Source organism: Labeo rohita, chromosome 7, assembly GCF_022985175.1.
Source record: "Labeo rohita strain BAU-BD-2019 chromosome 7, IGBB_LRoh.1.0, whole genome shotgun sequence".
Taxonomy (NCBI): Eukaryota; Metazoa; Chordata; class Actinopteri; order Cypriniformes; family Cyprinidae; genus Labeo; species Labeo rohita.
In genome coordinates, this window is record NC_066875.1 from 4,074,553 (window position 1) to 4,098,886 (window position 24,334).

The 24,334-nt window shown below is 34.4% G+C and overlaps 1 protein-coding gene across 2 annotated transcripts in view; it reads left to right on the forward strand.

Annotated features, from left to right (window-relative positions):
* The first annotated feature begins 3,234 nt into the window (after nucleotides 1-3,234).
* The window catches only part of dhx15 (DEAH (Asp-Glu-Ala-His) box helicase 15), a 41,903-nt gene continuing 20,803 nt past the window's right edge, over nucleotides 3,235-24,334 (forward strand). Inside the window, exons 1-6 of one of the 2 annotated variants that reach the window (XM_051115506.1) lie at nucleotides 3,235-3,387; nucleotides 6,882-7,224; nucleotides 8,794-8,987; nucleotides 9,103-9,262; nucleotides 12,544-12,762; nucleotides 20,087-20,254. In XM_051115506.1, the coding sequence (XP_050971463.1) occupies nucleotides 3,380-3,387; nucleotides 6,882-7,224; nucleotides 8,794-8,987; nucleotides 9,103-9,262; nucleotides 12,544-12,762; nucleotides 20,087-20,254 (1,092 nt within the window). In that variant the 5' untranslated portion in view covers nucleotides 3,235-3,379. Of the gene's footprint in view, nucleotides 3,388-3,414; nucleotides 3,577-6,881; nucleotides 7,225-8,793; nucleotides 8,988-9,102; nucleotides 9,263-12,543; nucleotides 12,763-20,086; nucleotides 20,255-24,334 lie in introns of those variants that run through there. The other variant, XM_051115505.1, reaches the window with a different exon arrangement.

Consider the following 24,334-nt stretch of genomic DNA (forward strand, 5'->3'; position numbering starts at 1 on the left):
TGTGGAGCTTACAAGTTAACCATGTTGACATGTGACATGTAACACATGACAGTTATGTGCAGATATGAATAGAGTCTGTTTTAATATAAAAGAGGCACATTAACTCTCATGTTGTGTTCTGGTCATTTTGATTTTCTTTTTGCCAAAATGCTAGATAATGTTATCACATTGGACAAAAAGTTACTGGTTTTGTTTACAGAGGGAATAACAGCTTCCCATTTTTATTTATGGTTTTTGTGCTTCTTTGGGGATTTTGTTCACTTGTTATAGTGTTTTGAGTCAAAAATGAATAGCGTGCAAAATATTAGAGTCAGTCTTTTTTTTTTTTTTTAGCTTGTTTTCTTTTAATTATGACACACTGTAAAGAAAAAAGCTATAAAAATAGGGCAAACTATGCTATAATTAAATTGTAGTAATTAAATTAATATTAATAAAATTAAACTGTACTGTATAAAATATTTTTTTAAATAATTTCTGTATTTTTTAACAGAGCTGTTTTCCTATTTGTTTTGGAAATGTAATTTCCTCATTCTTCCTTTTTTTTAACGATCAAATCAAAAAATACCCACAAATAATGCTGTATGAAACTGAGTTGTATAACCTCAGATCATTGAGGCCTGTGATCAGTCAGTCTCTACAAAACCTGTGCTAATTCAAAGAAAAGAAGCTGACAAAAACTTTGGTGATAGTATGGCATAATGAGGGATTTACAAGCTGTTTTTAAAAGGCTGGTCATTCACTGAAACAGTGAATTAGGTAAAAGATTTTCAGCACAGCACAAGAGTTGTGCTTTAATTGTTAGTTATCTTACATGAAACTAATTTTACTGAGCCACGACATGCTCTGTAAATCCTATTTAAAGCTCATTTGTGACCCTGGACCACAAAACTAGTCATAAGTAGCATGGGTTTCATTAGGATATTAAGTAAAGATCATGTTCCATGAAGACACTTTAAAAATTTCCCACTATAAATATATCAAAACTTATTTTTTGATTAGTAATATGCATTGCTAAGAACTTCATTTGGACAACTTTAAAGGTGATTCCAGATTTTCAAATAGTTGTATTGGCCAAATATTGTCCTATAACAAACCATACATCAGTGGAAAGCTTATTTATTCAGCTTTCAGATAATGTTTAAATCTCAGTTTCAAAAAACTGACCCTTACTGGTTTTGTGGTCACAGTTTAAAGCCACTCTTTATTCATCTCACATAAAGGACTGTCATAAGTGAATATCTGACAGTTCTGTTTCAAGAAACCATTTCTGCAGACTCTGTCCTAAGCCCGTCAAGCCTATTTCACATGCAATTGGCCTGTTATTTAATTGTCTGTGAAAGCGGAAATAAAAATGCCCTGTATTTCAGATTTATACAGAGTGCTGTGCAAAGTCTTGTTAACGTTAACTTTGTTTTTCCCATCACCATCAATTCCCAGCCGCGAGCAATGATCCAGTTGCTATTATGTAGCTTGTTAGCCATGCCTAGGCTGTGTAATTACCTGTGTCGACGGCAATGATTGTCTTCTGCACTAGCTGATTCATTGCAGTATATTATCATAGTCTGAGATGTACAAGAGCTCAGTACATTCTGAGACTTCAGTCGGGATATTCTCAAAGGATGCCAGTACAGGTTTGGGTGATTTCCCAGTAATGTCTTGGGTAGAAATAAATAAAGTGTTGACTAAACATATGGGAATAATACTGAAACGTGATTTCTGAGTAATAAAACATTCTCAAATCTTCACAGTAAAAGTGGATATTTGCAGCCAGACTTGTGATAGATCATTATGACTTTTAGTGTCATATACCGAAAGTGATAGAAATTAAATAATTAAAGATAAAGATAATTAAATATTCAATTAACTGCATGTTGTTGGAAAAATAAACAATTCTGAAATGCACCACCATACACTAGCAGTCGAAGATTTTTTTTAGAGAAGTCTCTTCTGCTGACCAACCCTGCATTTATTTGATCCAAAGTACAGCAAAGAACAGTAAAACTGTGAAATATTTTTACTATTTAAAATAACTGTTTTTATTGTAATGTATTTAAAATGTAATTTATTCCTGTGATTTCAAAGCTGAATTTTTAGCATCATCACTCCAGTCACATGATCCTTCAGAAATCATATTCTGATTTGCTGCTCAAAAACATTTATTATTATTATGTTGAAAACAGCTGAGTAGAATTTTTTTTGAGGAATAGAAAGTTCGAAAGAACAGCATTTATCTAAAATAGAAATCTTTTGTAACATTATAAATGTCTTTATCATCACTTTTGATCAATTTAAGGCATCCTTGCTAAATAAAAGTATTAATTTCTACAACTTCTTTAAAAAAAAAAAGCTTTTTATTTTCCATAAATGCTGATCTTTGGATCTTTCTATTCATGAAAGAATCCTGAAAATATGTATTCAACTCTTTTAAATATTGATAATAATAATAATAATAATAATAATAATAATAATATTTTTCTTTAACAGCAAATCAGCATATTAGAATGATTTCTGAAGAATCATGTGACACTGAAGACTGGAGTAATGATGCTGAAAATTTAGCTTTGATCACAGGAATAAATTACATTTTACAATATATTCAAATAGAAAACAGTTATATTAAATAGTAAAAATATTTCAATATTTGTACTGTTTTTGCTGTACTTTGGATAAAATAAATGCAGGCTTTTTTAAACCTTTTTTTCCTGTATGCTTGTAATAGTATTGAATGTGTACCTGTACTTTACTGGAAGCTTTTTTTTAAATTGTACTTGCGGATGCATATTAATGAAACAAAAAGGCTACAAAAAAGACACTTTAATGATTTTTTCTTTTAAAAAAATTAAATAAAAGAAAATTAAAAGAAAAGTTTTACTTTAAGTACAATTAAAATGATTTTTAATAATCTTTCGTCATGCTTTAAAGATTTTAATGTGCTCACTAACATATTAAGGCAAATTTAAGTATATTAATTATAATTTTATCTCTTGCCTAGTATGTTATTCAATACCACATTTACGGTTAACATATTTCAAATGTACTTTTTAAGAAAATAAAACAACTCGCTGTCCCTTTAACTATAGTTAATTACTTAAAATTAACAACTCAACAGTTATGGCTGGTGAAGAAAATCCAATGAGACAAACTCTCTACCGCCCCGTGCGGTGAATGCAGGAACTGCAGCTCTGCGAGGGGGCGGTCGGCTTTATTTGGCGCTACATATAATAACCTCCGGGTACTGTGTGCAGAGCATCCACAGTGTACATTATTTAATACACTTCTCTTGCATCTTAAGCCAAAATACACTAAGAACTGCAGTAAATAATATGCATAAATAGAGGTGTCTGTTGCAGTGTTCATCTTCAGTGCACTTGAAATAATAATGATGAGGTAAGTGCTTCCGGTCGCCATCTTGTCGTTTAGCCGTGCATGAGAGAGAGTGCAGCGGCTGCGTTGGAGTAACCGACCAAACTCTTCTCTTTTGCCTTATTATTAATATTTCTATTACGAGATGTCAAAGCGGTATCGGTTGGATTTAGGCGATGATTATTCATCGAGCAAGAAGAGGTCGTCTGATGGGTATGTTGAGTCTGAGGAGTGTTTTTAGCGGTCCGCTGTGGAGGGAAAGAGCGGCTAGCTTGTCCTAGCATGTCCACACTGTTGTGCTGGTGTGGTTTTAATATTACACGGACAGAGATATCGTTGCTAACAAACATTGTATATAAAATGCACAGTTGCTTTTCGAAAAGGTTATCGTAGCTCGCAGGAAAACACGTTGTTATACACACAAGCCCTTTGTGAGTCTTTGTGACTGATGCCGCTAGCACGTGTCTGATCGCGGGTTTGACATACAACAGGCACTATTTACATTCCACTTGCTTTTTGGACTATTTACTTTATACTTCCAGTTCGCGGTGTGTGAAGAAGCGTTTGTGCAGCATATACGAGTGTTAAAGCAGGCCGCTAACGTTAAATGAGCAGCGGATGATGTTGAGTGTAAATGTGTTGTGTGATCGTGACTTTGCCGGTGTCGGAATGTGGCACAACTAACGTAGGCTCTGAAACTATCCGCTAGAAAACACTTAAAGTGATCAGTGTTAGGAATGTGAGCGTGTAAATGTTAAGATAGTATGTTAATGAGACTAATAAAGCGCGGCCTACTTTGTTTATCTGTAGTTTTCTGTGACATTGTATTACTTTTAGTATATTTTTATTTTATTTTAAATAATTGCTCTTGTTTTTTGGGTTTATTGGTGCATAGTCCGAATTCTAAATGAGTCTGTTTTGTCGGATCTTTTAACCGTTTCGGTTCTTCAGTGTTCTAATCTAAACGATTCGTTAGCGAACCTGAGTGAATCGGTTCGGTCGTCAACTCGTTGAACTGAGGAGTGAACAGAGATAGCAGGTTTTTATTAAAGGCTGTGAATCTGAAAAATATCATAAATGTTACGAATAAAATGCTGGGTTGTTTGAGAGTGGAAGGTGATTCAAAACAGCTGGTTTTATTATAATTAATTAATTTGTGGATTTACTTATTTTTGCCAAGATGTTTTGCCTTTGTGAGTCTTTGTGACTGATGCCGCTAGCACGTGATTAAAATTTAACAGATTGCACTCAGTTCAATCAGTTGATGAATAGTTGACGGTTCGTGAATGGATAATTTAGACTCTTTTAAGAATTGACTCATGATTCATTTAAGAGGTCTGACACACGCACACACAAAACCTATTATTTTAAAAAAAAATCAGACATTGCTACACACCAAGCATTTAGAAAAAATTGAATGCAGACTTCTTTAATATTAAAACATAAAAAATTCCATTCATTTTCTTCACAGGGAAATTGATTTTGAACAATGACTTTAAACCGTTAAGTGTTTGGGATGTGAGTGTGTGAATCCTGAGATATTGTGTTAATGAGGCTGATTTTCGGCTGTATACGGTTAAAGCATGACCTGTTAATCTTTGGTTTTTAGTGACGTTGTATTATTTTTCAATATGCAGTTTATTTTTAATAATTGTGTGTTTTTTGGGTTTAATGTTTAGTAGTGATGTTCAAATTCTAAATGAGTCATTGCGTTTTGTCGGCTCTTTTAAACGTTTCGGTTGAATCGGTTTTTGATAGTGTTCTAAACGCTTCGAACCTGAGTGAATCGGTTCCGTCGTCAACTCGTTGAACTGAGGAGTGAACAGAGATAACAGGTTTTTATTAAAGGCTGTGAATCTGAAAAATATCATAAATGTTACAAATAAAATGCTAGGTTGTTTGAGAGTGGAAGGTAATTCAAAACAGCTGGTTTTATTATTAATTAATTAATTTATGGATTTACTTATATTTGCCAAGATGTTTTGTTATTTTGCTGCAAATACAGACATTTGCAGTCATTCAAACTTAACAGATTGCACTCAGTTCAATCAGTTGACGGTTCGTGAATGGATAATGTAGACTCAATTGACTCGAATGATTCATTTAAGAGGTCTGACACATGCACACACAAAACCTATTATTTTGAAATTCAGACATTGCTACACACCAAGCATTTAGAAAAAAATTGAATGCAGACTTCTTTAATATTAAAACATAAAAAATCATTCATTTTCTTCACAGGGAAATTGACACTTTAAACAATGACTTTAAACCGTTAAGTGTTTGGGATGTGCGTGTGTGAATCCTGAAATATTATGTTAATGAGGCTGATTTTTGGCTGTATACGGTTAAAGCATGACCTACTTAATCTTTGGTTTTCAGTGATGATGTATTATTTTTTCAATATATAGTTTATTTTAATAATTGTGTGTTTAGTGGTTAGTAGTGATGTTCAAATTCTGAATGAGTCATTCCGTTTTGTCGGCTCTTTTAAACGTTTCGGTTGAATCGGGTTTTGATGGTGTTCTAAACGATTCAAACCTGAGTGAATCGGTTTGTCGTCAACTCGTTGAACTGATGACTGAACTGAAATAACTTTTTTTTTATTGATGGCTGTAAATCTGGAAATAGTGTAAATGTTACGGATAAAACTCCTTATGAATATGGTTGCCATTTGATTGTATGACAATAACAACTAATGCCAAACAGAGTTGGTTTTGGCAAAACTTTAAAACATCCAAAGGTTTTTAATTATTTATTTTTTGGCCAAAACATGATTCATAATCATTTGCTGCAAAAGCAGTCATCCTTATTAGAACTTAATAGAGTGCACTCGGTTCAGTGAGTAGTCAACCAAACTGATTTAGTTGGGTTAGTGAACGGATCATTTAGACTCTTAAGGACTGACACAATTGATTCACTTAAAAGATCTGACGCATACACGCACACAAAACCTATTCTTTTGACATTCAGACATCGCTACAAACCATTCAACCCAAACTAGAAGCATTTATAAAAATACAGTTATCGTTAATATTAAAACTTAGAATGCACCAATTGTGTACTCGAAGTAAAAATCCCATTCATTTTTTTCACAAGGGAATAGATTTTGAACAGTATTATTAAATCCTTAAAACTGACTTACTTTGAGCTCTCATAGTTCGTGCTACTGTTAAAGTCATCAGTCTGCTGTATTTATAAATGTTTGTCAGTTATCAGTTGCTAGCCTATCACTAAGTTGCTATTAACTGGGATAAATAGATGCACAAATAACTGTTGTTTACCACCAGTAGGCCGACAGTCAGGTGGGTTTCCTCAAATAAACTGAAACCCAGCAGCTGTGAAACACTCTGAAATCTCATTAATATGATGTTACATAAGAGCTTGCTAATAGAGTCACGCAATCGCTTGGTTAAACGCATAGTTTGAATATCAGATTCTCTTGAATATTATCAGTTTGAGCACTAACTTTGCCAGGAAACTGAAACCTTGTGTTATTATTTGTGTCTCCCCATCAGTAAGGACCGTGACAGAGATCGAGACGACCGGTCGAAGGACCGCGATCGTGACCGAGACAGAGACAGAGACCGTGATCGAGACCGGGAAAGAGACAGCAAGGCGTCCAGTGCGTCCCTCAGCTCCAGCGTGTCCGGCGGTGGGATGATCCCACTGAAGCAGACGGCCATGAATCAGCAGATCAACCCCTTCACCAACCTGCCTCACACGCCACGCTACTACGAGATCCTCAAGAAAAGGCTGCAGTTGCCCGTCTGGGAGTACAAAGAACGTTTTAATGACATCCTCAACCGGCACCAGAGCTTTGTGCTCGTTGGAGAAACAGGCTCTGGAAAGACCACACAGGTTAGACAGAACAAGGGTTTCCTTATGCTTTACAGCTTTTCACAAAGATCTTGTTTTGGCCTCCGTAGCCAAAAGCTTGTTGCATTCAGAGATCTTTCGATAATAGATTTTAAAGTTATTAATTAGGGTGTTTCAGATTGTTCTTTATCATAACAAAACAGTAAATGCTTTAAAGCATGAGAGTGGAGTATGACTTGGTGCAGTTTTCAAATTGCAGAGTCTGAGATTTAATTATATTGCTCCACTTAAGCATCGTGACTGTGAGCACTGTCACATATAACATGGTTTTTAAGTCACGTGCACCAACCATCTTCCCAAATTTGCAATGAGAATCATTTATGAATCGGTTCTCAATAAAAGGAGATTTAAAGTCTCCCTGCAGTTTTCTGCCAAAACAAAGCTTTATAGTTTAAATAAATTAATAAATTATGAATTCAGTTAAATGCATATAAATTAAAATGGCCATAAATATTAGTTTTGTGATTTTATTGTTCTCTAAAAATTATAAATATTGTTGTTTTTGCTATTATTGTTATTATTATTAAATATTTTATAGTAAGATATTATTTCTTTTTCAATTTAATTTTTATTTAAAACAATATTTTTGAAAATTAAATGACAATCATAATAATAATAATAATAATAATAATAATAATAATAATGGTAAGTATTTTGTAAATTCTAAAAACCAAAGAAGTATATTGCTATAGTACTATAAAATAAAAAAGAAACCTATTATTTACAAATGTTATTTATTTATTCATTTTTTGTTTTATGGAGCACAATATATTGTTGTTGTCTTTATTATTGCTGTTCCCATTATTATTATTATTATGGTAACACTTTACAGTAAGGTTCATTAGTTATCTATAGTTGAAATTATTTAATAAATTAAATTAAATATTTATGAATTAAAATGGCCATACATATTAGGTTTGTAATTTTATTGCAGTTCTCTAAAATGTTATAAAAATTGATGTTTTATTGTTGTTTTTGCTATTAATATTAATAAAAATAATAATAATATTTTAAAAATAAGATATGAATTTCTTTATTGATTTATTTAAAACAATATTTTTTAAACTAAATGTAATTAGAATAGTAATGATAGTAATAATATTAATAATATATATATTAATGATAGTGAACGGTGAACAACTGTATTTTTTTTATTAGCTAACATTAACAAAGATTATTAAAGTGCAATACATGTATTTTTATTGTTTGCTCATGTTTTTACTAATGTTAAGTGACACCTTATTGTAAAGTGTTACCAACATTATTGTTGCATAGGCATATTGAATGCATGAAAAAACGGGTTTTACAACTTTTTTTTTTTTGGTGTCCTTTTTATTGTTCTCCTTTTTCATATCTTAAATGATGCTGCTGCTTGCTAACAGGCTTAAGCATCCAAAGCTGGTGTGCCCTTTTTCACAACCTTCCCGAGAGGGATTCTGACGAATTTGTGACTGGCACCATGTTAACAAATGTACTCACTCATTTGTTTAAGGCAAAACCAGAGAAACGCAGTAAAGCGTATTAATGGATTGGTCTGCTCTTGTTTTTCAGATCCCTCAGTGGTGTGTGGATATGGTGAGGGCGCTCCCTGGCCCTAAGCGCGGTGTGGCTTGTACACAGCCCCGTAGGGTGGCAGCCATGAGTGTGGCTCAGAGAGTGGCAGATGAAATGGACGTCATGCTGGGGCAGGAGGTCGGATACTCCATTAGATTTGAGGACTGTAGCTCTGCAAAGACCATACTGAAGTAAGTTATCATTCTTGCAGAAAACAAAGATGTGTATGTGGTTTATTCAGTTTTTGGACAAATCACATTTGGTCTGTTTTTGTGGTAAATGAATGGACGTGTCTTGTGTTTACAGATATATGACAGACGGTATGTTACTCCGTGAGGCTATGAACGACCCGCTGCTGGAGCGATATGGTGTCATTATTCTCGATGAGGCTCACGAGCGCACATTAGCCACAGATATTCTGATGGGCGTCCTCAAAGAAGTGGTTCGGCAGAGGTCCGACCTTAAGGTATGTCATGCTGATCATATGCTTGCACCACCTTGTGGTTATTGTTTTGTTTAAAATTTCATATAAAGTGCAGGATGTAAAGTGAAGAATATTTAGGTCAGCATGAAATGGAAATTCACCCTATTTAATGATCTTATTTGTGAACATTTCATCCATGCATTTCATTTTAATTTTGTTTACTATCATTTTAATTAAAAAAAAATCACAGCCCAAATTTACCGTGAAAGATTGCGTTCAGATCTGCCTCCATCCAATCAACAACTGATGGATAAAATCAAGTTACTGTCCTAAATTGTTTTTCACTTTTAACAATCTTGTTTTACTTCAGTTTTATCATGACTTTAGTGAGGTAATTCGCTACTTTATATTTCAATCCTCTTTTGAATATAAAATGTACTTATTGAACATATTATAACTAGAAAATAATCTTGAATTTACCTCTAAACATAACCTAAACCCATGTCATAAACTTGCATTAGTCCCTGCTTTCTTGGGCAAAGTAGTGAAAAGGAGTAAAAAATAAAGCCAAATCCAGATTTTTAAATTCTGTTAAATTGAACTAATTTTAAAATCATGTTGCATTTAGGGCTGCAAAGATTCCTCATTTCTATTTGAGTATTTGATTAATAAAAAATAGTATTTGTCAAAATACTGGAAGTGGCGCATTGCACATATTAAACCCATTTAAAGATCATAAAGCATAATGATATTAAGAATTCACAAACGCTACGATTCAATTAAATACATATATGCAAAGCAGGTTTAATATAATATGCGTTTTAATTATTATGTACGTGCATCTCACAGAGGCTCCGTTCACAGTAAATGTTGCTACACAAACTGTTATCATTTACTTGTGTGGAGCATCTCAAACTCCATGTGAGTTTGGGTTTATTATAACGTTCATCTGAGAAACGTGCGCTGTTTCATCAGATTTGTAATGCAAATCATTTATAAACCTACACAAACACAGGAGAATACATCAGTATCTTTTTCAATATGCTAGCTGTTCATCGTTTTTTTTAAAAATAAGTTTAAAGCCTCACTCTGAGTTTACATGTTTTGATGTCCACATATTCAAGAAATTATAGTGGTGGTAGCGTTTCTATCTTAAAGAAATGGCCAAATATTAAAGATTAAGTGGACATTTTTGAGTCAATAAAGCGCAGTAAAGTGTAAAAACAATAGTCAGGCTGTTGGCGCCCTCTGCAGGCATTTGTTATAATGCACAATGTACATTAGCTCCATTTGTTTATAAAACATGTATTTTAACAGTTTTGTTCAATAAACTATGATTACTAATTATTATTGCCTCATTGCAATTATATATATGTATTTTTAAGCCATCTTAAGGTCTATTCACTTAGGCCTAATTTTATTACTACAAAAAAAAATATATATCCGATTTCTTAATCATCAGAATAATCGGCAGTTTACTCGAGTACCAAATTAATCGCTAATGACATCCCTAGTTGCGTTAACATTGCTTGCATTTTAGGGAACAAAAGTGTGACTTATAAACATTCACCTTTTTAAGAGCTATTGAATTGTCTTAGATCTTAGATTTGAGCTGAAATTCATGGCATTAAATGTTGCATGCATTGCAAAAACATGAATCTTACTTGGTGTTTTGTCTTATCCAGGACAAATATCTAAACTGCCTTCAAGATAGATTTACTTGAGATTCAAAAATAATATAACTAAAGTCTTGTTTTCTGAGAAATTGAACAAAGTTAAGTGAGTTTATGCTTAAAACAAACAAATGTGACCCCGGATCCCAAAACCAGTCATAAGGGTCAATTTTTTAAAATTGAGATGTATACATCATCTGAAAACTGATACATAAATAAGGTTTCCGTTGATGTATGGTTTCTTAGGACAGGACAATATTTGGCCAAGATGCAACTATTTGAAAAGCTGAAATCTGAGGGTGCAAAAAAAAATCAAAATATTGAGCAAATTGTCTTTAAAGTTGTCCTGATGAAATTCTTAGCAATGCATATTACTAATCAAACATTTAGATATATTTATGGTAGGAAATGTACAAAATATCTTCATGAAACATGATCTTTAATTATTATCCTAATGGTTTTTGGCAAAAAAGAAAAATCGCTAATTTTGTCCCATACAATGTATTTTTTGGCTATTGCTACAAATATACTCGTGCTACTAAAGACTGGTTTTGTGGTCCATGGTCGCAGATGTCTGTCAGTTGGATTTGAAAACTTGTTTCCCTTTGAATTAGGGCAGATTTTTGTTTGTGCTAATCTTAAAGACTTCTGTAGTTTTGCTTCTCAAGTAAATGTATCTTGATTTCAGATTTAGTCTTAAATTTACCCTCATAAAGCCTGCAGAAAGCTGAGAAGGTGAATTTTAAAGCAAAATAATACACATTTATCTTGAATATCTTGAATTAACTATCAAATAATTTTGATTTGTTAGTGTTCTGATTATAGGGTCAATAAGGTACTGACCAATTTGAAAGGTGACTATTTTGACTATTTTGATTAATACACTTTTTTTTTTTTTATACATGTCCTCAATTGTTCCTTTGCTGTTTGAATGAATACTTGTTTGTGTAACAGAGAAAAGAGAGAGAATCTAATTTGTAAGAAGTTCAGTTTTGAAGCTGAATCAAGCTGAGCCAGGAGAAATTGTTCTCTTAACAAATGCAAATAATTCTGCGAGTGTCTGTCTCTCTGTATTCTTCATCGGACCGTTGCCGACAAAGCCGCTCACGCACCTGACAGCTGCGTGGCCGTTTGTTTGAAGACAAACGTGGCCATTGCACTCAGAAATGCACAGCCAGTCGCTTTAGTGGAGGTAAAGCGGCTGCTGCTGGGTCAGCCCATTTGAAAGCCATCAGCCCAAGGAGAGCAGAAGCACAGCGAGTTTTATGGCTGAAATGTGCTGGAGCGATTCTCATAAAGCAGATGGGTAATGACTACTTGTTGTCAGGAACAAATCAAAGGTTATACATGTGTTCAGAGACTGTTAAATAAGGTCTAGGTGACTCCAAGTGATCCCTCAGCCCCGCATCCCCACGCAGCTTTAAAGTTTAATATGCTTTAAGAGCAATTATAACGTGTCATGATGTGGAAAAGCGCTGGGTGGACCTCAAAATGGCTCTCTTCTTTTTTTCTTCCATTAGAATCATAATGTCCCCAGAGAGAACCAGACGTGCTCGCTGTCGACACGGGCAAAGCGCAGCGGCTTTTACCAAATGCTGTGTGAAATGGTGTCCGTTCAGAAGTCACTTCAGTCTATTTATTTCTCCCCAGGTCATCGTAATGAGCGCCACTCTGGACGCCGGAAAGTTTCAGGTTTATTTCGACAACTGCCCCTTGCTCACCATTCCCGGTCGGACGCATCCCGTGGAGATCTTCTACACGCCCGAGCCCGAGAGGGACTACCTGGAAGCGGCCATTCGCACGGTCATCCAGATCCACATGTGTGAGGAAGATGAGGGAGATGTGCTGCTATTCCTCACCGGACAGGAGGTAATTTCGCTGCATAGGGTTCATGCAGAGAATGCTTGATTTCATCCATTGTGTTTTCAAGTGCTTGAATTTTGAGTAGTGTCCTTGAAAATGCTTGATATTTTCCCTTCCCTTATAAGTTTATCATAACAGCTTCCTTGGCCTTGAAAAGCACAGAGATTTTGAAAAGTGCTTGGATTTCACTTTTAAGAACTGTATAAACTGTACAAACTCAGGCATTTTACTCTCTTTATCCAAGGACAGGGTACAGAGGCAGCTAGGTAGATTTTTGGTTCAAAATTAGTGTTTTGTCTAAATATTGGAAAATAAAACCTCTCTGTATATATCATTTATGTAAAATTAAAATAAATACATATTATTAATAGGACGTTCGATTTAAAACTTTTGATTTAATTATATGATGTCTCGATTAATTAATCTAATTAATCTGATTACAGATTGTAGCTTTAGAAAGAAATATTTTATTTGATCTAACATAAAATTAATTACACAAACATTTAGGCTGCAGCGGCCTAACATAAACTGTGGAACATAAACGTAACAGTACTTTTTGTTCATACAGTGAAAGTAATTTGTAACCAAAACAGCTTTGTTACAGCAGTCTTAAAAAAAAAAAAAAAAGTTTCACAAAAGAAAGTTTTGAAATGACATGAGGGTGAGTAAATGACAATTTAAACTTTTTGGGTGAACTATCCTTCATTTTTATTCTTATTTTATTCTTATTTTTTTTATGAAAAGACACCGTAAATAAACTAAATCTGCGAGCAAGTGGCGATAAGTCCCTTTATGATTCGTTCAGACGACTCTCTTTATGAATGGGCCTTTGAATCATTGATTCACACAATTCGTTCCAAAAAATTTATAAAATAAAGAGTCATTCAGAAACAAAACACTGCTGTGTTGCTCGGAGGCACACAACAATTCTACTATGGTTTAAAGGTAATATGTTCTCTGCAAAATTGAGCAAAACCACATAATGTGTTTAGGATAAAACAAAATATCAACTTCTTATTTACTGAACTGTTATATAAGTCACATTTAAACTCGTGACAGATCGGGACAAAATCAGCGCTTATGTGATTATTGCTTTTTATATGATATGAGACAAAAACACATACTGGGCAATTTTTGCACAAATATCTTGAATTTTAGGTCATAACTGCATTTATAGAGTTGTTCCCTGCATCATATTTATCAACAGTCAACTATATGACATGCAAGACGACGTACAGGTTAGGGGGTAGGTCAGCGCCTTAACGGCGTTAAAATGTTTTAATCACGTTAATGTGTTAAACTGACAGCCCTAATTAATCATTTATGTTTGTGTGTGTGTGTATATAATTTTTTTTAAATTTACTATTATTATTATTATTATGTATTTATTTATTTATTTTATTGTATTTTTTTACACAAATGCCATGTGACAAATCCGCACAAATTTATTTATTTTTTGTTTAAAAGTGTTTTTTAATGGCATTGCAGAAACCAATAAATGCCAAGCCGTGGGTACTTTGTTTTGGTTGTGTGTGTGTGTGTGTGTGGCTTTATGACTTCACATTCAAGATGCTCATTATGAGCCACATTTGTCATTTGTGACATTTTTCAAGCCGCCTCACACACAACAGTTAAATAGTGCAGAAGAGATCAATGCTTAGATTGATAATGGCCATGAACACAGCTGGCCTTGGCGCAAAGGCAAAAGCCTGTGAGAGATGGCAGAGAATGACCCAGATTCAGCCCTGAAATTAAGCCATTTATTATTTTACGTCTCCTGCAACCAGTGCTCACCTGAGCGCAGTGGAGGGTCAGGGACCCACCCAAATGATAAATACGGTCACAGATGGAGAATTACCAGTGTTCCCCGCATATTGCTTCTGTTCCTCTTCTCCTTTTGCAAAGATCAAAGACAAATGAACTTAATTTCCTTGGATACTTTACATGAAGGTAATGAGGAGACTAAAAAATCATGCAAATTGCAGTAATTTAACAATTTGCTTGATTTGAAACCGCATTCAAAGCAAGCTAGACAGTCAGACTTAACACAGTACTTCCTCCATTTATGCCTCTCACTTCCCTTTTCAAAGAGAAGTCATATCTTCGCACCATCCACCTAATCAGGTAATTTGACACCCTATTTATTAACGGCAGACTCCCGTCATTAGTTTCTCCAGTGGGTCTGGTCGTGTACATCCGTTTTCATTTGCAGGTGTGAGATTGATCGCTGGCTCGTTGCAGAATGAATGAACTCAAGTAAGTTGCAGTTGGAGTGTCTCCACCAGCTTCGGATGATAATTGAGTGGAGATTTATCGATGCGCAGGATTGTTCTCTTTGCTGTGAACTAATCATTATCAAGTCCAGAATGTCAGCGGATACAAGCGGGCTCGTCTTTATCGCGATCGGCCCGACTCTTCGTTTGCACTTTTGCATTTTAACGTAGTCCTGCCCCAAACAAAGTCAAAATTTAATATGACGTTCTTAAAGGGATCATTCACCCCAAATTTTAAATTCTGTCATTTACTCAACCAAAATGGATAGCTTACCCAAAAATTAATATCCTGTTGTCATTGTTGTAATTTTTTCCAAACTCCTTTTTTCCCCCTCAGTTTTACTTTTGCTGGATACCATTTTTTTTGTTGTTGTAATATTTCTGCACTCTGTTTTAATGGTTAAATTAAGCTTTATTATGTAGAAACCATGTCTGATTAATTGAAATCAGGAAATTTAAGCAGTTTAATAGCAAGTTATTAATTGTTTAACAAAAATGACATTAAGGCTTTATGAAATACTTTTTATTATTGTTTGTACCAAATTCTGTTCCGCTTTCATTTTCTGGAAACCTTTTTAATGGTTTATATAAAACTACATTAAGTTTATATAAAAACAAAATTACATTTTTTTTTCTATTTTAATATTTCTGGACTCTATTATAATTATTAAATAAAATTGTATTTATCAGAAAGCATTTAAACTAAATATAAACAATTTAACAGCAGTTTATTAAATGTTTAACAGAAATGACATTTTTATGAAGTACGTTTTTTTTTTTTTTTTATCAAATTCAGTTTTATTTGTACCAAATTCAGTGTTCCTTTTTTTTTTATTTATTTATTTTTTTTTTTTTTTTAATGGTTAAAAGTGTCTGTAATTAATTAATTTTATATAAAAAAAACTTTTTTCTTTCTAGAAAAACTGTTAAATATTATTATTTTTTTTTTCAATAAATAAAAGTAGGCATTAAACATTATTTATCTTTTACTCAAATAAAAATGAAACGCAACCCAATAATATTTTAATAATAATTTTAGTGTTATTGTTAGCACTTTATTTTATTACGTGAATTCATGTATTGCTGTCACAGTTTCTTCAAGTTTCTTCAACTTTTTTGATGGGTTGCTGTTTCTACCCGTTTCTGTTTGCATATCATATGATAGTTTTTCTCAAGTGAAATGATAAAATGTTCATTAAGTGACTAAATTTGGCAAACTACATGACATTCTGCATTATACAGTATTCCATTTTTACGACTGAATTCCAAAGTTCTGTATGCGTTTTCTGCATTGTGTAAATCCTAGGGCCCTAAGATGTTTGAAGAATAGTTGTAACAGTTTTTACTCCCATTGACTTTAATGTCTGTTTTGTCCTTTTGTCCATATAATGGAAATCAATGTTGCAGCTGTTTGATTATCAACATTCTTCAAAGTATCTTACATAAAACTCACTCAACATGCTGACTGTTTGAACATCTCTTGGCTCTGTAGTAGCAGATCTCGCTTTTTAATGCACATTCGCTTGTTAATGTGCTTTTAATTGGGTTAATGGAGTTCATATGGACTTGGGCAGTTCAAAGGGTGCTGTGCTTAAGCATTTCCCATCTTAAGCATGTGATGAGACTAATGATCACAGCAGTGGAGTTGCCCATTATATTTCGGCCATTTAAAGAATGATTGAATATGATAAAAGTCTAGGCCAAGAGCTTGGTTTTTAGGCTGGTCATATAATAGCTTAGTTTGCTCCTTTAGGTCAATGAAGTTGAGCAATTTAAGCTGTTTGTCCACTTCGTTTTAGGTTCCCGCTAATGCGTCGAAATTCTGCAGAAGAAACGGACGACTTTACTCCGTAGGCTTTCCGCAAACAGCAATTAGTTTTAAACCACACAATCTTTCAGAAAAGAAAAAACCCCTCGCTGATACGATGCGGTTATTTGTTCAACTTTGCTCATTTAAATCAGGCCTAAATTACCACTGATTAAGATTAGTTTTCTCCTTTCGATCCGTGCCAGCTCATTTGCATCTGCAGCATGTAGATTAAAGCGTCCGTTTAAAATATTTTCCTCCGGTATTGTATCGCGCCCGCCGCGAGAAGCGAGGGATCTCGATTTGGCGTCCTGCTCCAGGTGCAGGCTCTTCTGCTTTGGCACAGCCGCGTGTCCCTCTCTCCCCGGTGCCTTGGCAGCACGGATAGCAGTCCTCCTGACAGCTGCCGCTTCCCAAGGGCTGATGGACTATTAATACTTTGGCTAATTTGATCAATCCATTCAGATTTGCCTTGTCCTGCTCTGTTGTGGCAGAGCTTTGATTAAGATGCACATGGCCACCGGCGCCATTTTCTGCGCATATTGTGCCCCAGGGAGCGGTTCGGCGCGTGCACGGACTACCATGTCTGGGATATCAGCGCGCTTACGAGCTTTAATGCTTTTATGGGTAAATGATCAGCTATGGCTGCTTAGATACGTAATGAAAGGGTCTCGAGTAAAAGATGTAAGAGACTTTTAGGGCCTTTCAGTGTCGCAGTGCATGTCACAATATCGATAAATGCTTTATTACAACAGCCTGAAGTTTTTGTAGAGATCATTGCTTGACTGTTTGCCATTTATCTCTGTGTGCAATGCACACTTTGGCCTGAGGATGGCGGTACTGCATAAGCTTTGACTTCCAAGTCACTAGGACCGTGCCTCTTGTGAGGAGCGTGATGTGCTCATGCATGAAGAAAAGACAAAGCTTTGCAGTAAATATTAAGCATTCTTCATTTGTGTCAGAGTGAATATTTCTTATGAGAAAAAGCATTTAGTGAACAGTGTTAATAGCAGTCTAGATGAACTTTATTTTGACACTTCCTTTTTTTTAAGTATGTGCTTTTTTAAAACGCATTCGTGCTGGTCGCGTCTCTAATTTGCTGTGACGACCGGCACGTATTTCTAGATCTCAAGCCACTCTGTTCATTCAGTGTTCAGCTTCGCTTAACTGATCTGTTGTGATTTGCTCCTGGTTATGCATCACTGGGGCTTTCTCATCTCACATTAGCTCTACTACATTGCCATCTGGAATAATAAAGCGTGCGTGTGAGTGTACACGTGCCCTTGTGACTGCCGCTGTTGATAGCACAGCCATAGGGATCTTACCCGAGCACCACGCACGCCATGCACTCCAGCTTTCGTTTTCTCACTCCGTTGACACAACTGGCACATCAAGTGTACCGCAACTAAACCACTGAAGCCTCGGTGGTGCTGGTGTTTCCAGCATGGGGGAATTGATCCAGCAGTTAATGATGTTTGTAAAAGTGGCTAAGGTGGAGATTAATGGTTAGCTTATCCAAAATCAGTTGATATGAGGTGAAGTTGGACAAATAGAGGGTGGATTTACACAAACCACTGATTTGGAGCTTATTAAAGCATATCAAAATAGTTGTTAAGGTTTATTAGCATACCTAATTCTCCCTGTTTATAAAGGGATAATTCACCCAAAATGGCAATTCTGTCATCAGTACATGTTTCTTTTTTTAAATAAAGTAAGTGCCACTTTCAAAGTGAAATGTTTAATGGGACAAAAAAGTGTTAGTTTACAAATCATATATTATGCTAAAAGTGTTGTGAGATCATAACAGTTTTTTGCAAGGAACTGTGCAAAAATTAGTCTCATAATGTGCCTCGTAATCATAATTTGTGTTAAAATGAAAAATATTTCTGACCCTGTACCACATATTTGTAGCAATAGCAAAAAATACATTGTATGGGTCAAAATTATTGAATTTTTTTTTTATGCCAAAAATCATTAGGATATTAAGTAAAAATCATGTTCCATGAAGATATTTTGTAAATATATCAAAACTTGGACAACTTTAAAGGTGATTTTCTCAATATTTAGAATTTTTTTTTTTTTTTTTTTTGCACCCTCAGATTGCAGATATTTAAGTAGTTGTAACTTGGCCATCAATAAAAAGCTTATTTATTCAGCTTTCAGATGATGTATAAATCTTAATTTTGAAAAATTGACCCTGGTTTGTTCACTTCGTTCAGGTGATCAGCTCGTGATCCGGTGTTTTCTATGCCTCCGAACGGCTCCATTCACAGTGAATGAATGCAGTGAACTTGCATGCATTAGGGAAAGCAACGGCCAGTAGTTGTGCTTTATTTTCATGGCAGACTAGATTTTTAGTGTGACGTGTTTTTGTAAGCCTGTTTTCACTGAAGCTGGAGTTTTCCTTCAAAATAAAAGCGCTCCTACTGTTTCCGTCAAAATAAAAGCTTAAAAGTGCAGTATGAATTGCTGACAGCTAGCGGTTTAATTATTTATTACTGCAGTCCAAATTCAAAATATCTCTTTCAAGTGTAGAAATTAGGAAAGTATTGTAATTTCTCTACTGTAGTGTAAAGCAAAAATAATATACTTATGAAATATTCATTTTCATTTATTTTGCAGTGCAATTGTTTTACAATATATGGTTATTAATGTCGTTGTTGTTGTTGTTGTTGTTATATTTTAGTTTGTTTGACTTCCTAAAACGCCAGTGTGAACGTAATTTAGACTGAGATGGTATATTGCAAATAAAAAGAGGGTTGAGTCCTCTTTAAAGTTCAGGTTTTTTTCTAACTTAAGTTGTTTTTGTTTTTTAAACTTAACATGGGTTGGAGCTATTAATTTTCAGTTTTCAAAGTGCATTAGATAGAATAATTTAACTTTAAAATGTACAAAACTATTTTTTTTTTCCCAATTCTTCATTTGTCTGTTTGTTTTTTTTTTTTTTTTTTTTTTTTATAAATATTGCAATAAATATTGTATCGTGGACTTCATATTGCAATGTTATCGTATTGTGAGATTTTGATATTGTTATATCTGTGGTAGGTAGACATATGTTTTTCAGATGTTCCTAGTTTGTGATTTTAAAAAGCTTTTGGAATGGCAAATGTCATCTGTTTAAACCTTGTGTTATGATTCAGTTCCTAAAATGATAATTCTATTGAATTCACTCATCAGAAGTGTCTTTTTGGCACTCGGCAGGGGTTAATTCTGTTTTGTGGCCTCTAACATCAGTCTGTTTACCTTCTAGGAAATCGACGAAGCCTGCAAACGGATCAAACGTGAGATTGACGATCTCGGCCCTGAGGTTGGCGACATCAAAATCATCCCGCTCTACTCCACACTGCCACCACAACAACAGCAAAGGATCTTCGAGCCGCCTCCACCCCGCAAACCCAACGGAGCCATCGGCAGGAAGGTAAATGTCACCACCACATATGACTCAATACATCGTGATCACAAGATTTTAACAAGAAACTGACAAACCCTGCTTTTCTGGATGGGTGTTGCTTTTATTTCCTCTAATGTGGTTTGATTTAAGAGATATTTTAATTCTTTGGTAGAATATTCCACAGACAAAAGTTCCAAACAGAATAGAACAGAACGCATTTTTCTATTCAAATACGCTACATTTCCATTGTTTTTACTATAATAAATGACTGTCTCATGTATAAGCGCTGTGTTTTCAAAAGGACCAATCAGAAAATCCTGGAGGTGGGGCAAACCTCAAAAAAAGCTTTTGTTTACAGTAGCAAGTTGGCAACAGTTTCATTTGACATTTAACATGGGGGAGGAGACATTCTGTGTTGGACTTTTTTAAAAACCATATGAAACCTAAGACTTTCAATCATCAAATTTTAGGATTCTCTTGCATTAAACTTCCAATGCATTAAAAAGGACTTCTAGAGATTGTAAAAGCAGTGAATGTTTTATTATTTATTTTTTTTATGTTGAACTATCCCTTTCACTTTTGTCAGTGGAATTAAAATACTAATATGTGATTGTATCGGCACAGCTATAGTAGCATCTTCCTTTTAAAAAAAAAAGAGGATGCGAGAATGACTCAAGTCTGTCAGGAGAGGGAAGGATGAGAAATAAGGAATGGTGGAAATTAGGTTTTCTTTTTTTCTCTCCTTCCATCTTTAGCTTTGGTAAAGCAATGACTCATAGCATATGCTGCTTTTGTCAGCATATGATTCTTTTCTCTAATTTTGGAAAGGAATATTACTCATCCTTCTATCGTTTGAAATGTGTTGGATCGGTACTGTTTTTTTCGAGTTGGTTTTGGACGGTTTGCTTTCGCTCCCTCCTGTTCTGCTTCCCGACTTGAATATGGTCGTTTGGCATTTCTGGCATGTTGGCTTTGAAAAAACAAAATTCACTCTAGATGTTTTATCAGAGCTCATCCACTGTAAAGTGTCTTTCATCGTCAGTCATCCTTTACTCTTAGCAGGAGGCTTTTCAGGCGCAATCACTCTTTTGTTTTCTCTACTCTCATTTCACTTCTTCGTCTCTCAAACAAGCCTGACGATTACAGTGTGAAAAGCACCTGGACGCCTGCTTGACTGGCCAAAGATCTGACAGAATATCACGTCTGATCGTCAGCTACGAGTTTGCAAACATTTAGCCGAACATCTGATGAGGAGTTGATTAATGAGTCATCGCTCCCCTACAGAAATGGCTCCGCTTGTCATTATTGCCAGGCAAAGATTGCTGATGTCCTAATGAACGAACGCAAGCGTTCACTGAACCACAGATTTCCGCATTTTTATTCCTTCAACGTGATGGCTGTATTTGTAGCCGTAACGAAGGCTTAGCTGCATGCCTGGTTTGTGTTTTGATGTAGCGAACGGCATCAGCATCCGCCTGCTTCACATATCAAGTATCTGCCTCGTCCATCCCCCTCCACTAGGGCATTGTGTCATTTCATCTCTCCCCTGACCACTTCCATGTTTAAAGAGGCTCTGGGTTTCTCAGAGGTTTGATTACTCGTAAGCCCGGGCATAAGCTGCTTCAGAAGTTCAAACATTTGCCGCTGTTTGCCTGCGCTGTTCAGGAGAAAATGAAAGTGGACATGGATTCGCAGGGGCTGATGTGAATATGCTGCAATGCCTGCGATGTACACTAATGTTGGGAACAGAGAGCTGCTTATTCAGAAACGTTCTATTTTATTAAAAAAAAAAAAGCTATCAGTGATAATTTATAGAAATGAATGATTTCATTTATAGACATTAATGAAACGAGAAAAGATTGGTCTCAATAATAGGATTAGCAAAACTCAGAACTATAAATAAATAAATACCAATTTTTTATATATATATATATATATATATATATATATATATATATATATATATATATATATATATATATATATATATAATATATAATTTTTTTGTGTTTTGTTTTTTTTTGTCAAAAACTAAAAGCTCAGACTTGCGAATAAGGTAACAAATGTTTCCCTACTTTCCATGCACTCAAAAATTTGTTTATTTACAGAATTTGGTTAAATTAAGAATCTTCCACGCTGTTACTTTAGGTCCACAATACAACAACTTCATTTTTGCTCTATCTTTCTATCTATCTCTATATATATGAGACTTCTTTAAAGACTATTACAAGTCTTACTGACCCCAAACTTTTGAACGGTAGTGTGTGTGTATATATATATATATAGACGCACACACTTTATGCTCATCAAGGCTGCATTTATTTGATTAAAAATATAGAAAAAAAAAAGTAACATTGCAAAATGTTTTTACAATATAAAATGTTTTTTTTTTTTTTTAACATACTTTAAAATAGAATTTATTCCTGTGATGAAAAGCTGAATTTTTATCAGCTGTTACTCCAGTCTTAAGTGTCACATGATCCTTCAGAAATCATTCTAATATGCGGATTTATTATTAGAATGATCAATGTTGGATAATATCAACAGTTGTGCTGCCAAATATTTTTTGGAACCTGTGGTTTTTTTTTTTTTTTTTTTTTTTTTTTTTTTTTTCAGGTTTCTTTCATGAATAACAAGTTTAAAAAGTACAGTGTTTATTCAAAATATAAATATTTTATAACAATGTAAATTATTTATTATAAACTTTTAATTATTAACTTAATACATCCTTGGTGAATAAAAGTATTAATTTCTTTAAAAAAAAAAAAAAAAAAACAATAAAAATGTACTGACCCCAAACCTTTGAACGGCTGTGTGTGTGTGTGTGTGTGTGTGTATATAGATATATATATGTATGTATTTTTTTTTTTTTTAAACCAAGGTTAATTTTGTATCATCAAAATGCTTAAAATTTTAATTTTTTTTATTTAATTTTAATTATTTATTTTTTAGATTTTTCATTTTAATAAAGTTGAATAATTTTGTCATTTTTATTACTTGTTTAAAGCAATAATTACTTATTACTTGTTTAAAAAAAATTATTGTTGGTAAATAACTAGCATGCTAAAGATGGTTACATTTATTATCTCTGTGATACAAAAAGTAAGAGGAGGTTGGTCTCCGTAATGGGATTAGCAAAACTTTTTTTAGCAAAAAAATTTTTTTTTTTTTTTTTTTTTTTTTTTTGTTTGTTTTTTTTAAGGATGAGGTGACTGTACATTGTCTCGAAACTATTTATTTTTTAGCGCCTTGTGTTTCTGTCCTTCAGTGGCAGCGGTACATAAGGACAGGCTCAGATTACCTTGTAAAAATGTCAACTCTTCACACCTTCTGGCATATATTAAACACAATGCATATAAGCCACCTTTGGCAGATACGGGATGTGTTTGTGTGTGTGTGCAGATATTGTGAGATCTGCACCTGTGCAGTCACATCCTCCTTCAGGACAAATCCAGCAGCCCTGTTATACTGCTGATGCATGGATTTATTAGATGGGATTTAACTTCACGTGACTCTTAGCAGTCACATGTAGGGAAATCAAGGACTGTGGCAAATTTCGGCAACAACGTTTTTATTGATCCTGGAGTTAATTGGGATGTGGTAAGATCTCCCTTGTGCTGACAGCGGGAATAAGCGGGTTATGGAAGAATGGAAAGGAAAAAACGAGGATGCGGTGAAAAACAATTCTTAATGAATCTAGCTTGTTAAGAACTGTACGTGGACAGAAAGTGGTCTTCCTAAATATTTAGACTCTTAACCTAAGACCATGTCTGTGCCTAAAACCATTTGATATGTTACTGTCCACTCTAAGCAAAGTCATAAAGCATGTCTGTTTTAATATGAAGTCCATTGGATTTAAATGGTTGTCAATACAGCCCAGTAATGATGATGATGATGATGTTTAGAGCTTTTTCCACTTGTGCTGCTTAAAAACTATATAATAAGGTAAGGTATAATAAAATCGTGCTATTGCTGATGAAATGTCTGTTTGGTTCAGTGCAGAAACGGACAGACAGAAGCCGTCTCGGCCTGTTCGCAACTGCGATGGCTTCCGTAGTCACTTTTAATTCAGCGTGATTGAAGGAAGTGTTTTGCTTATTTTTGTGA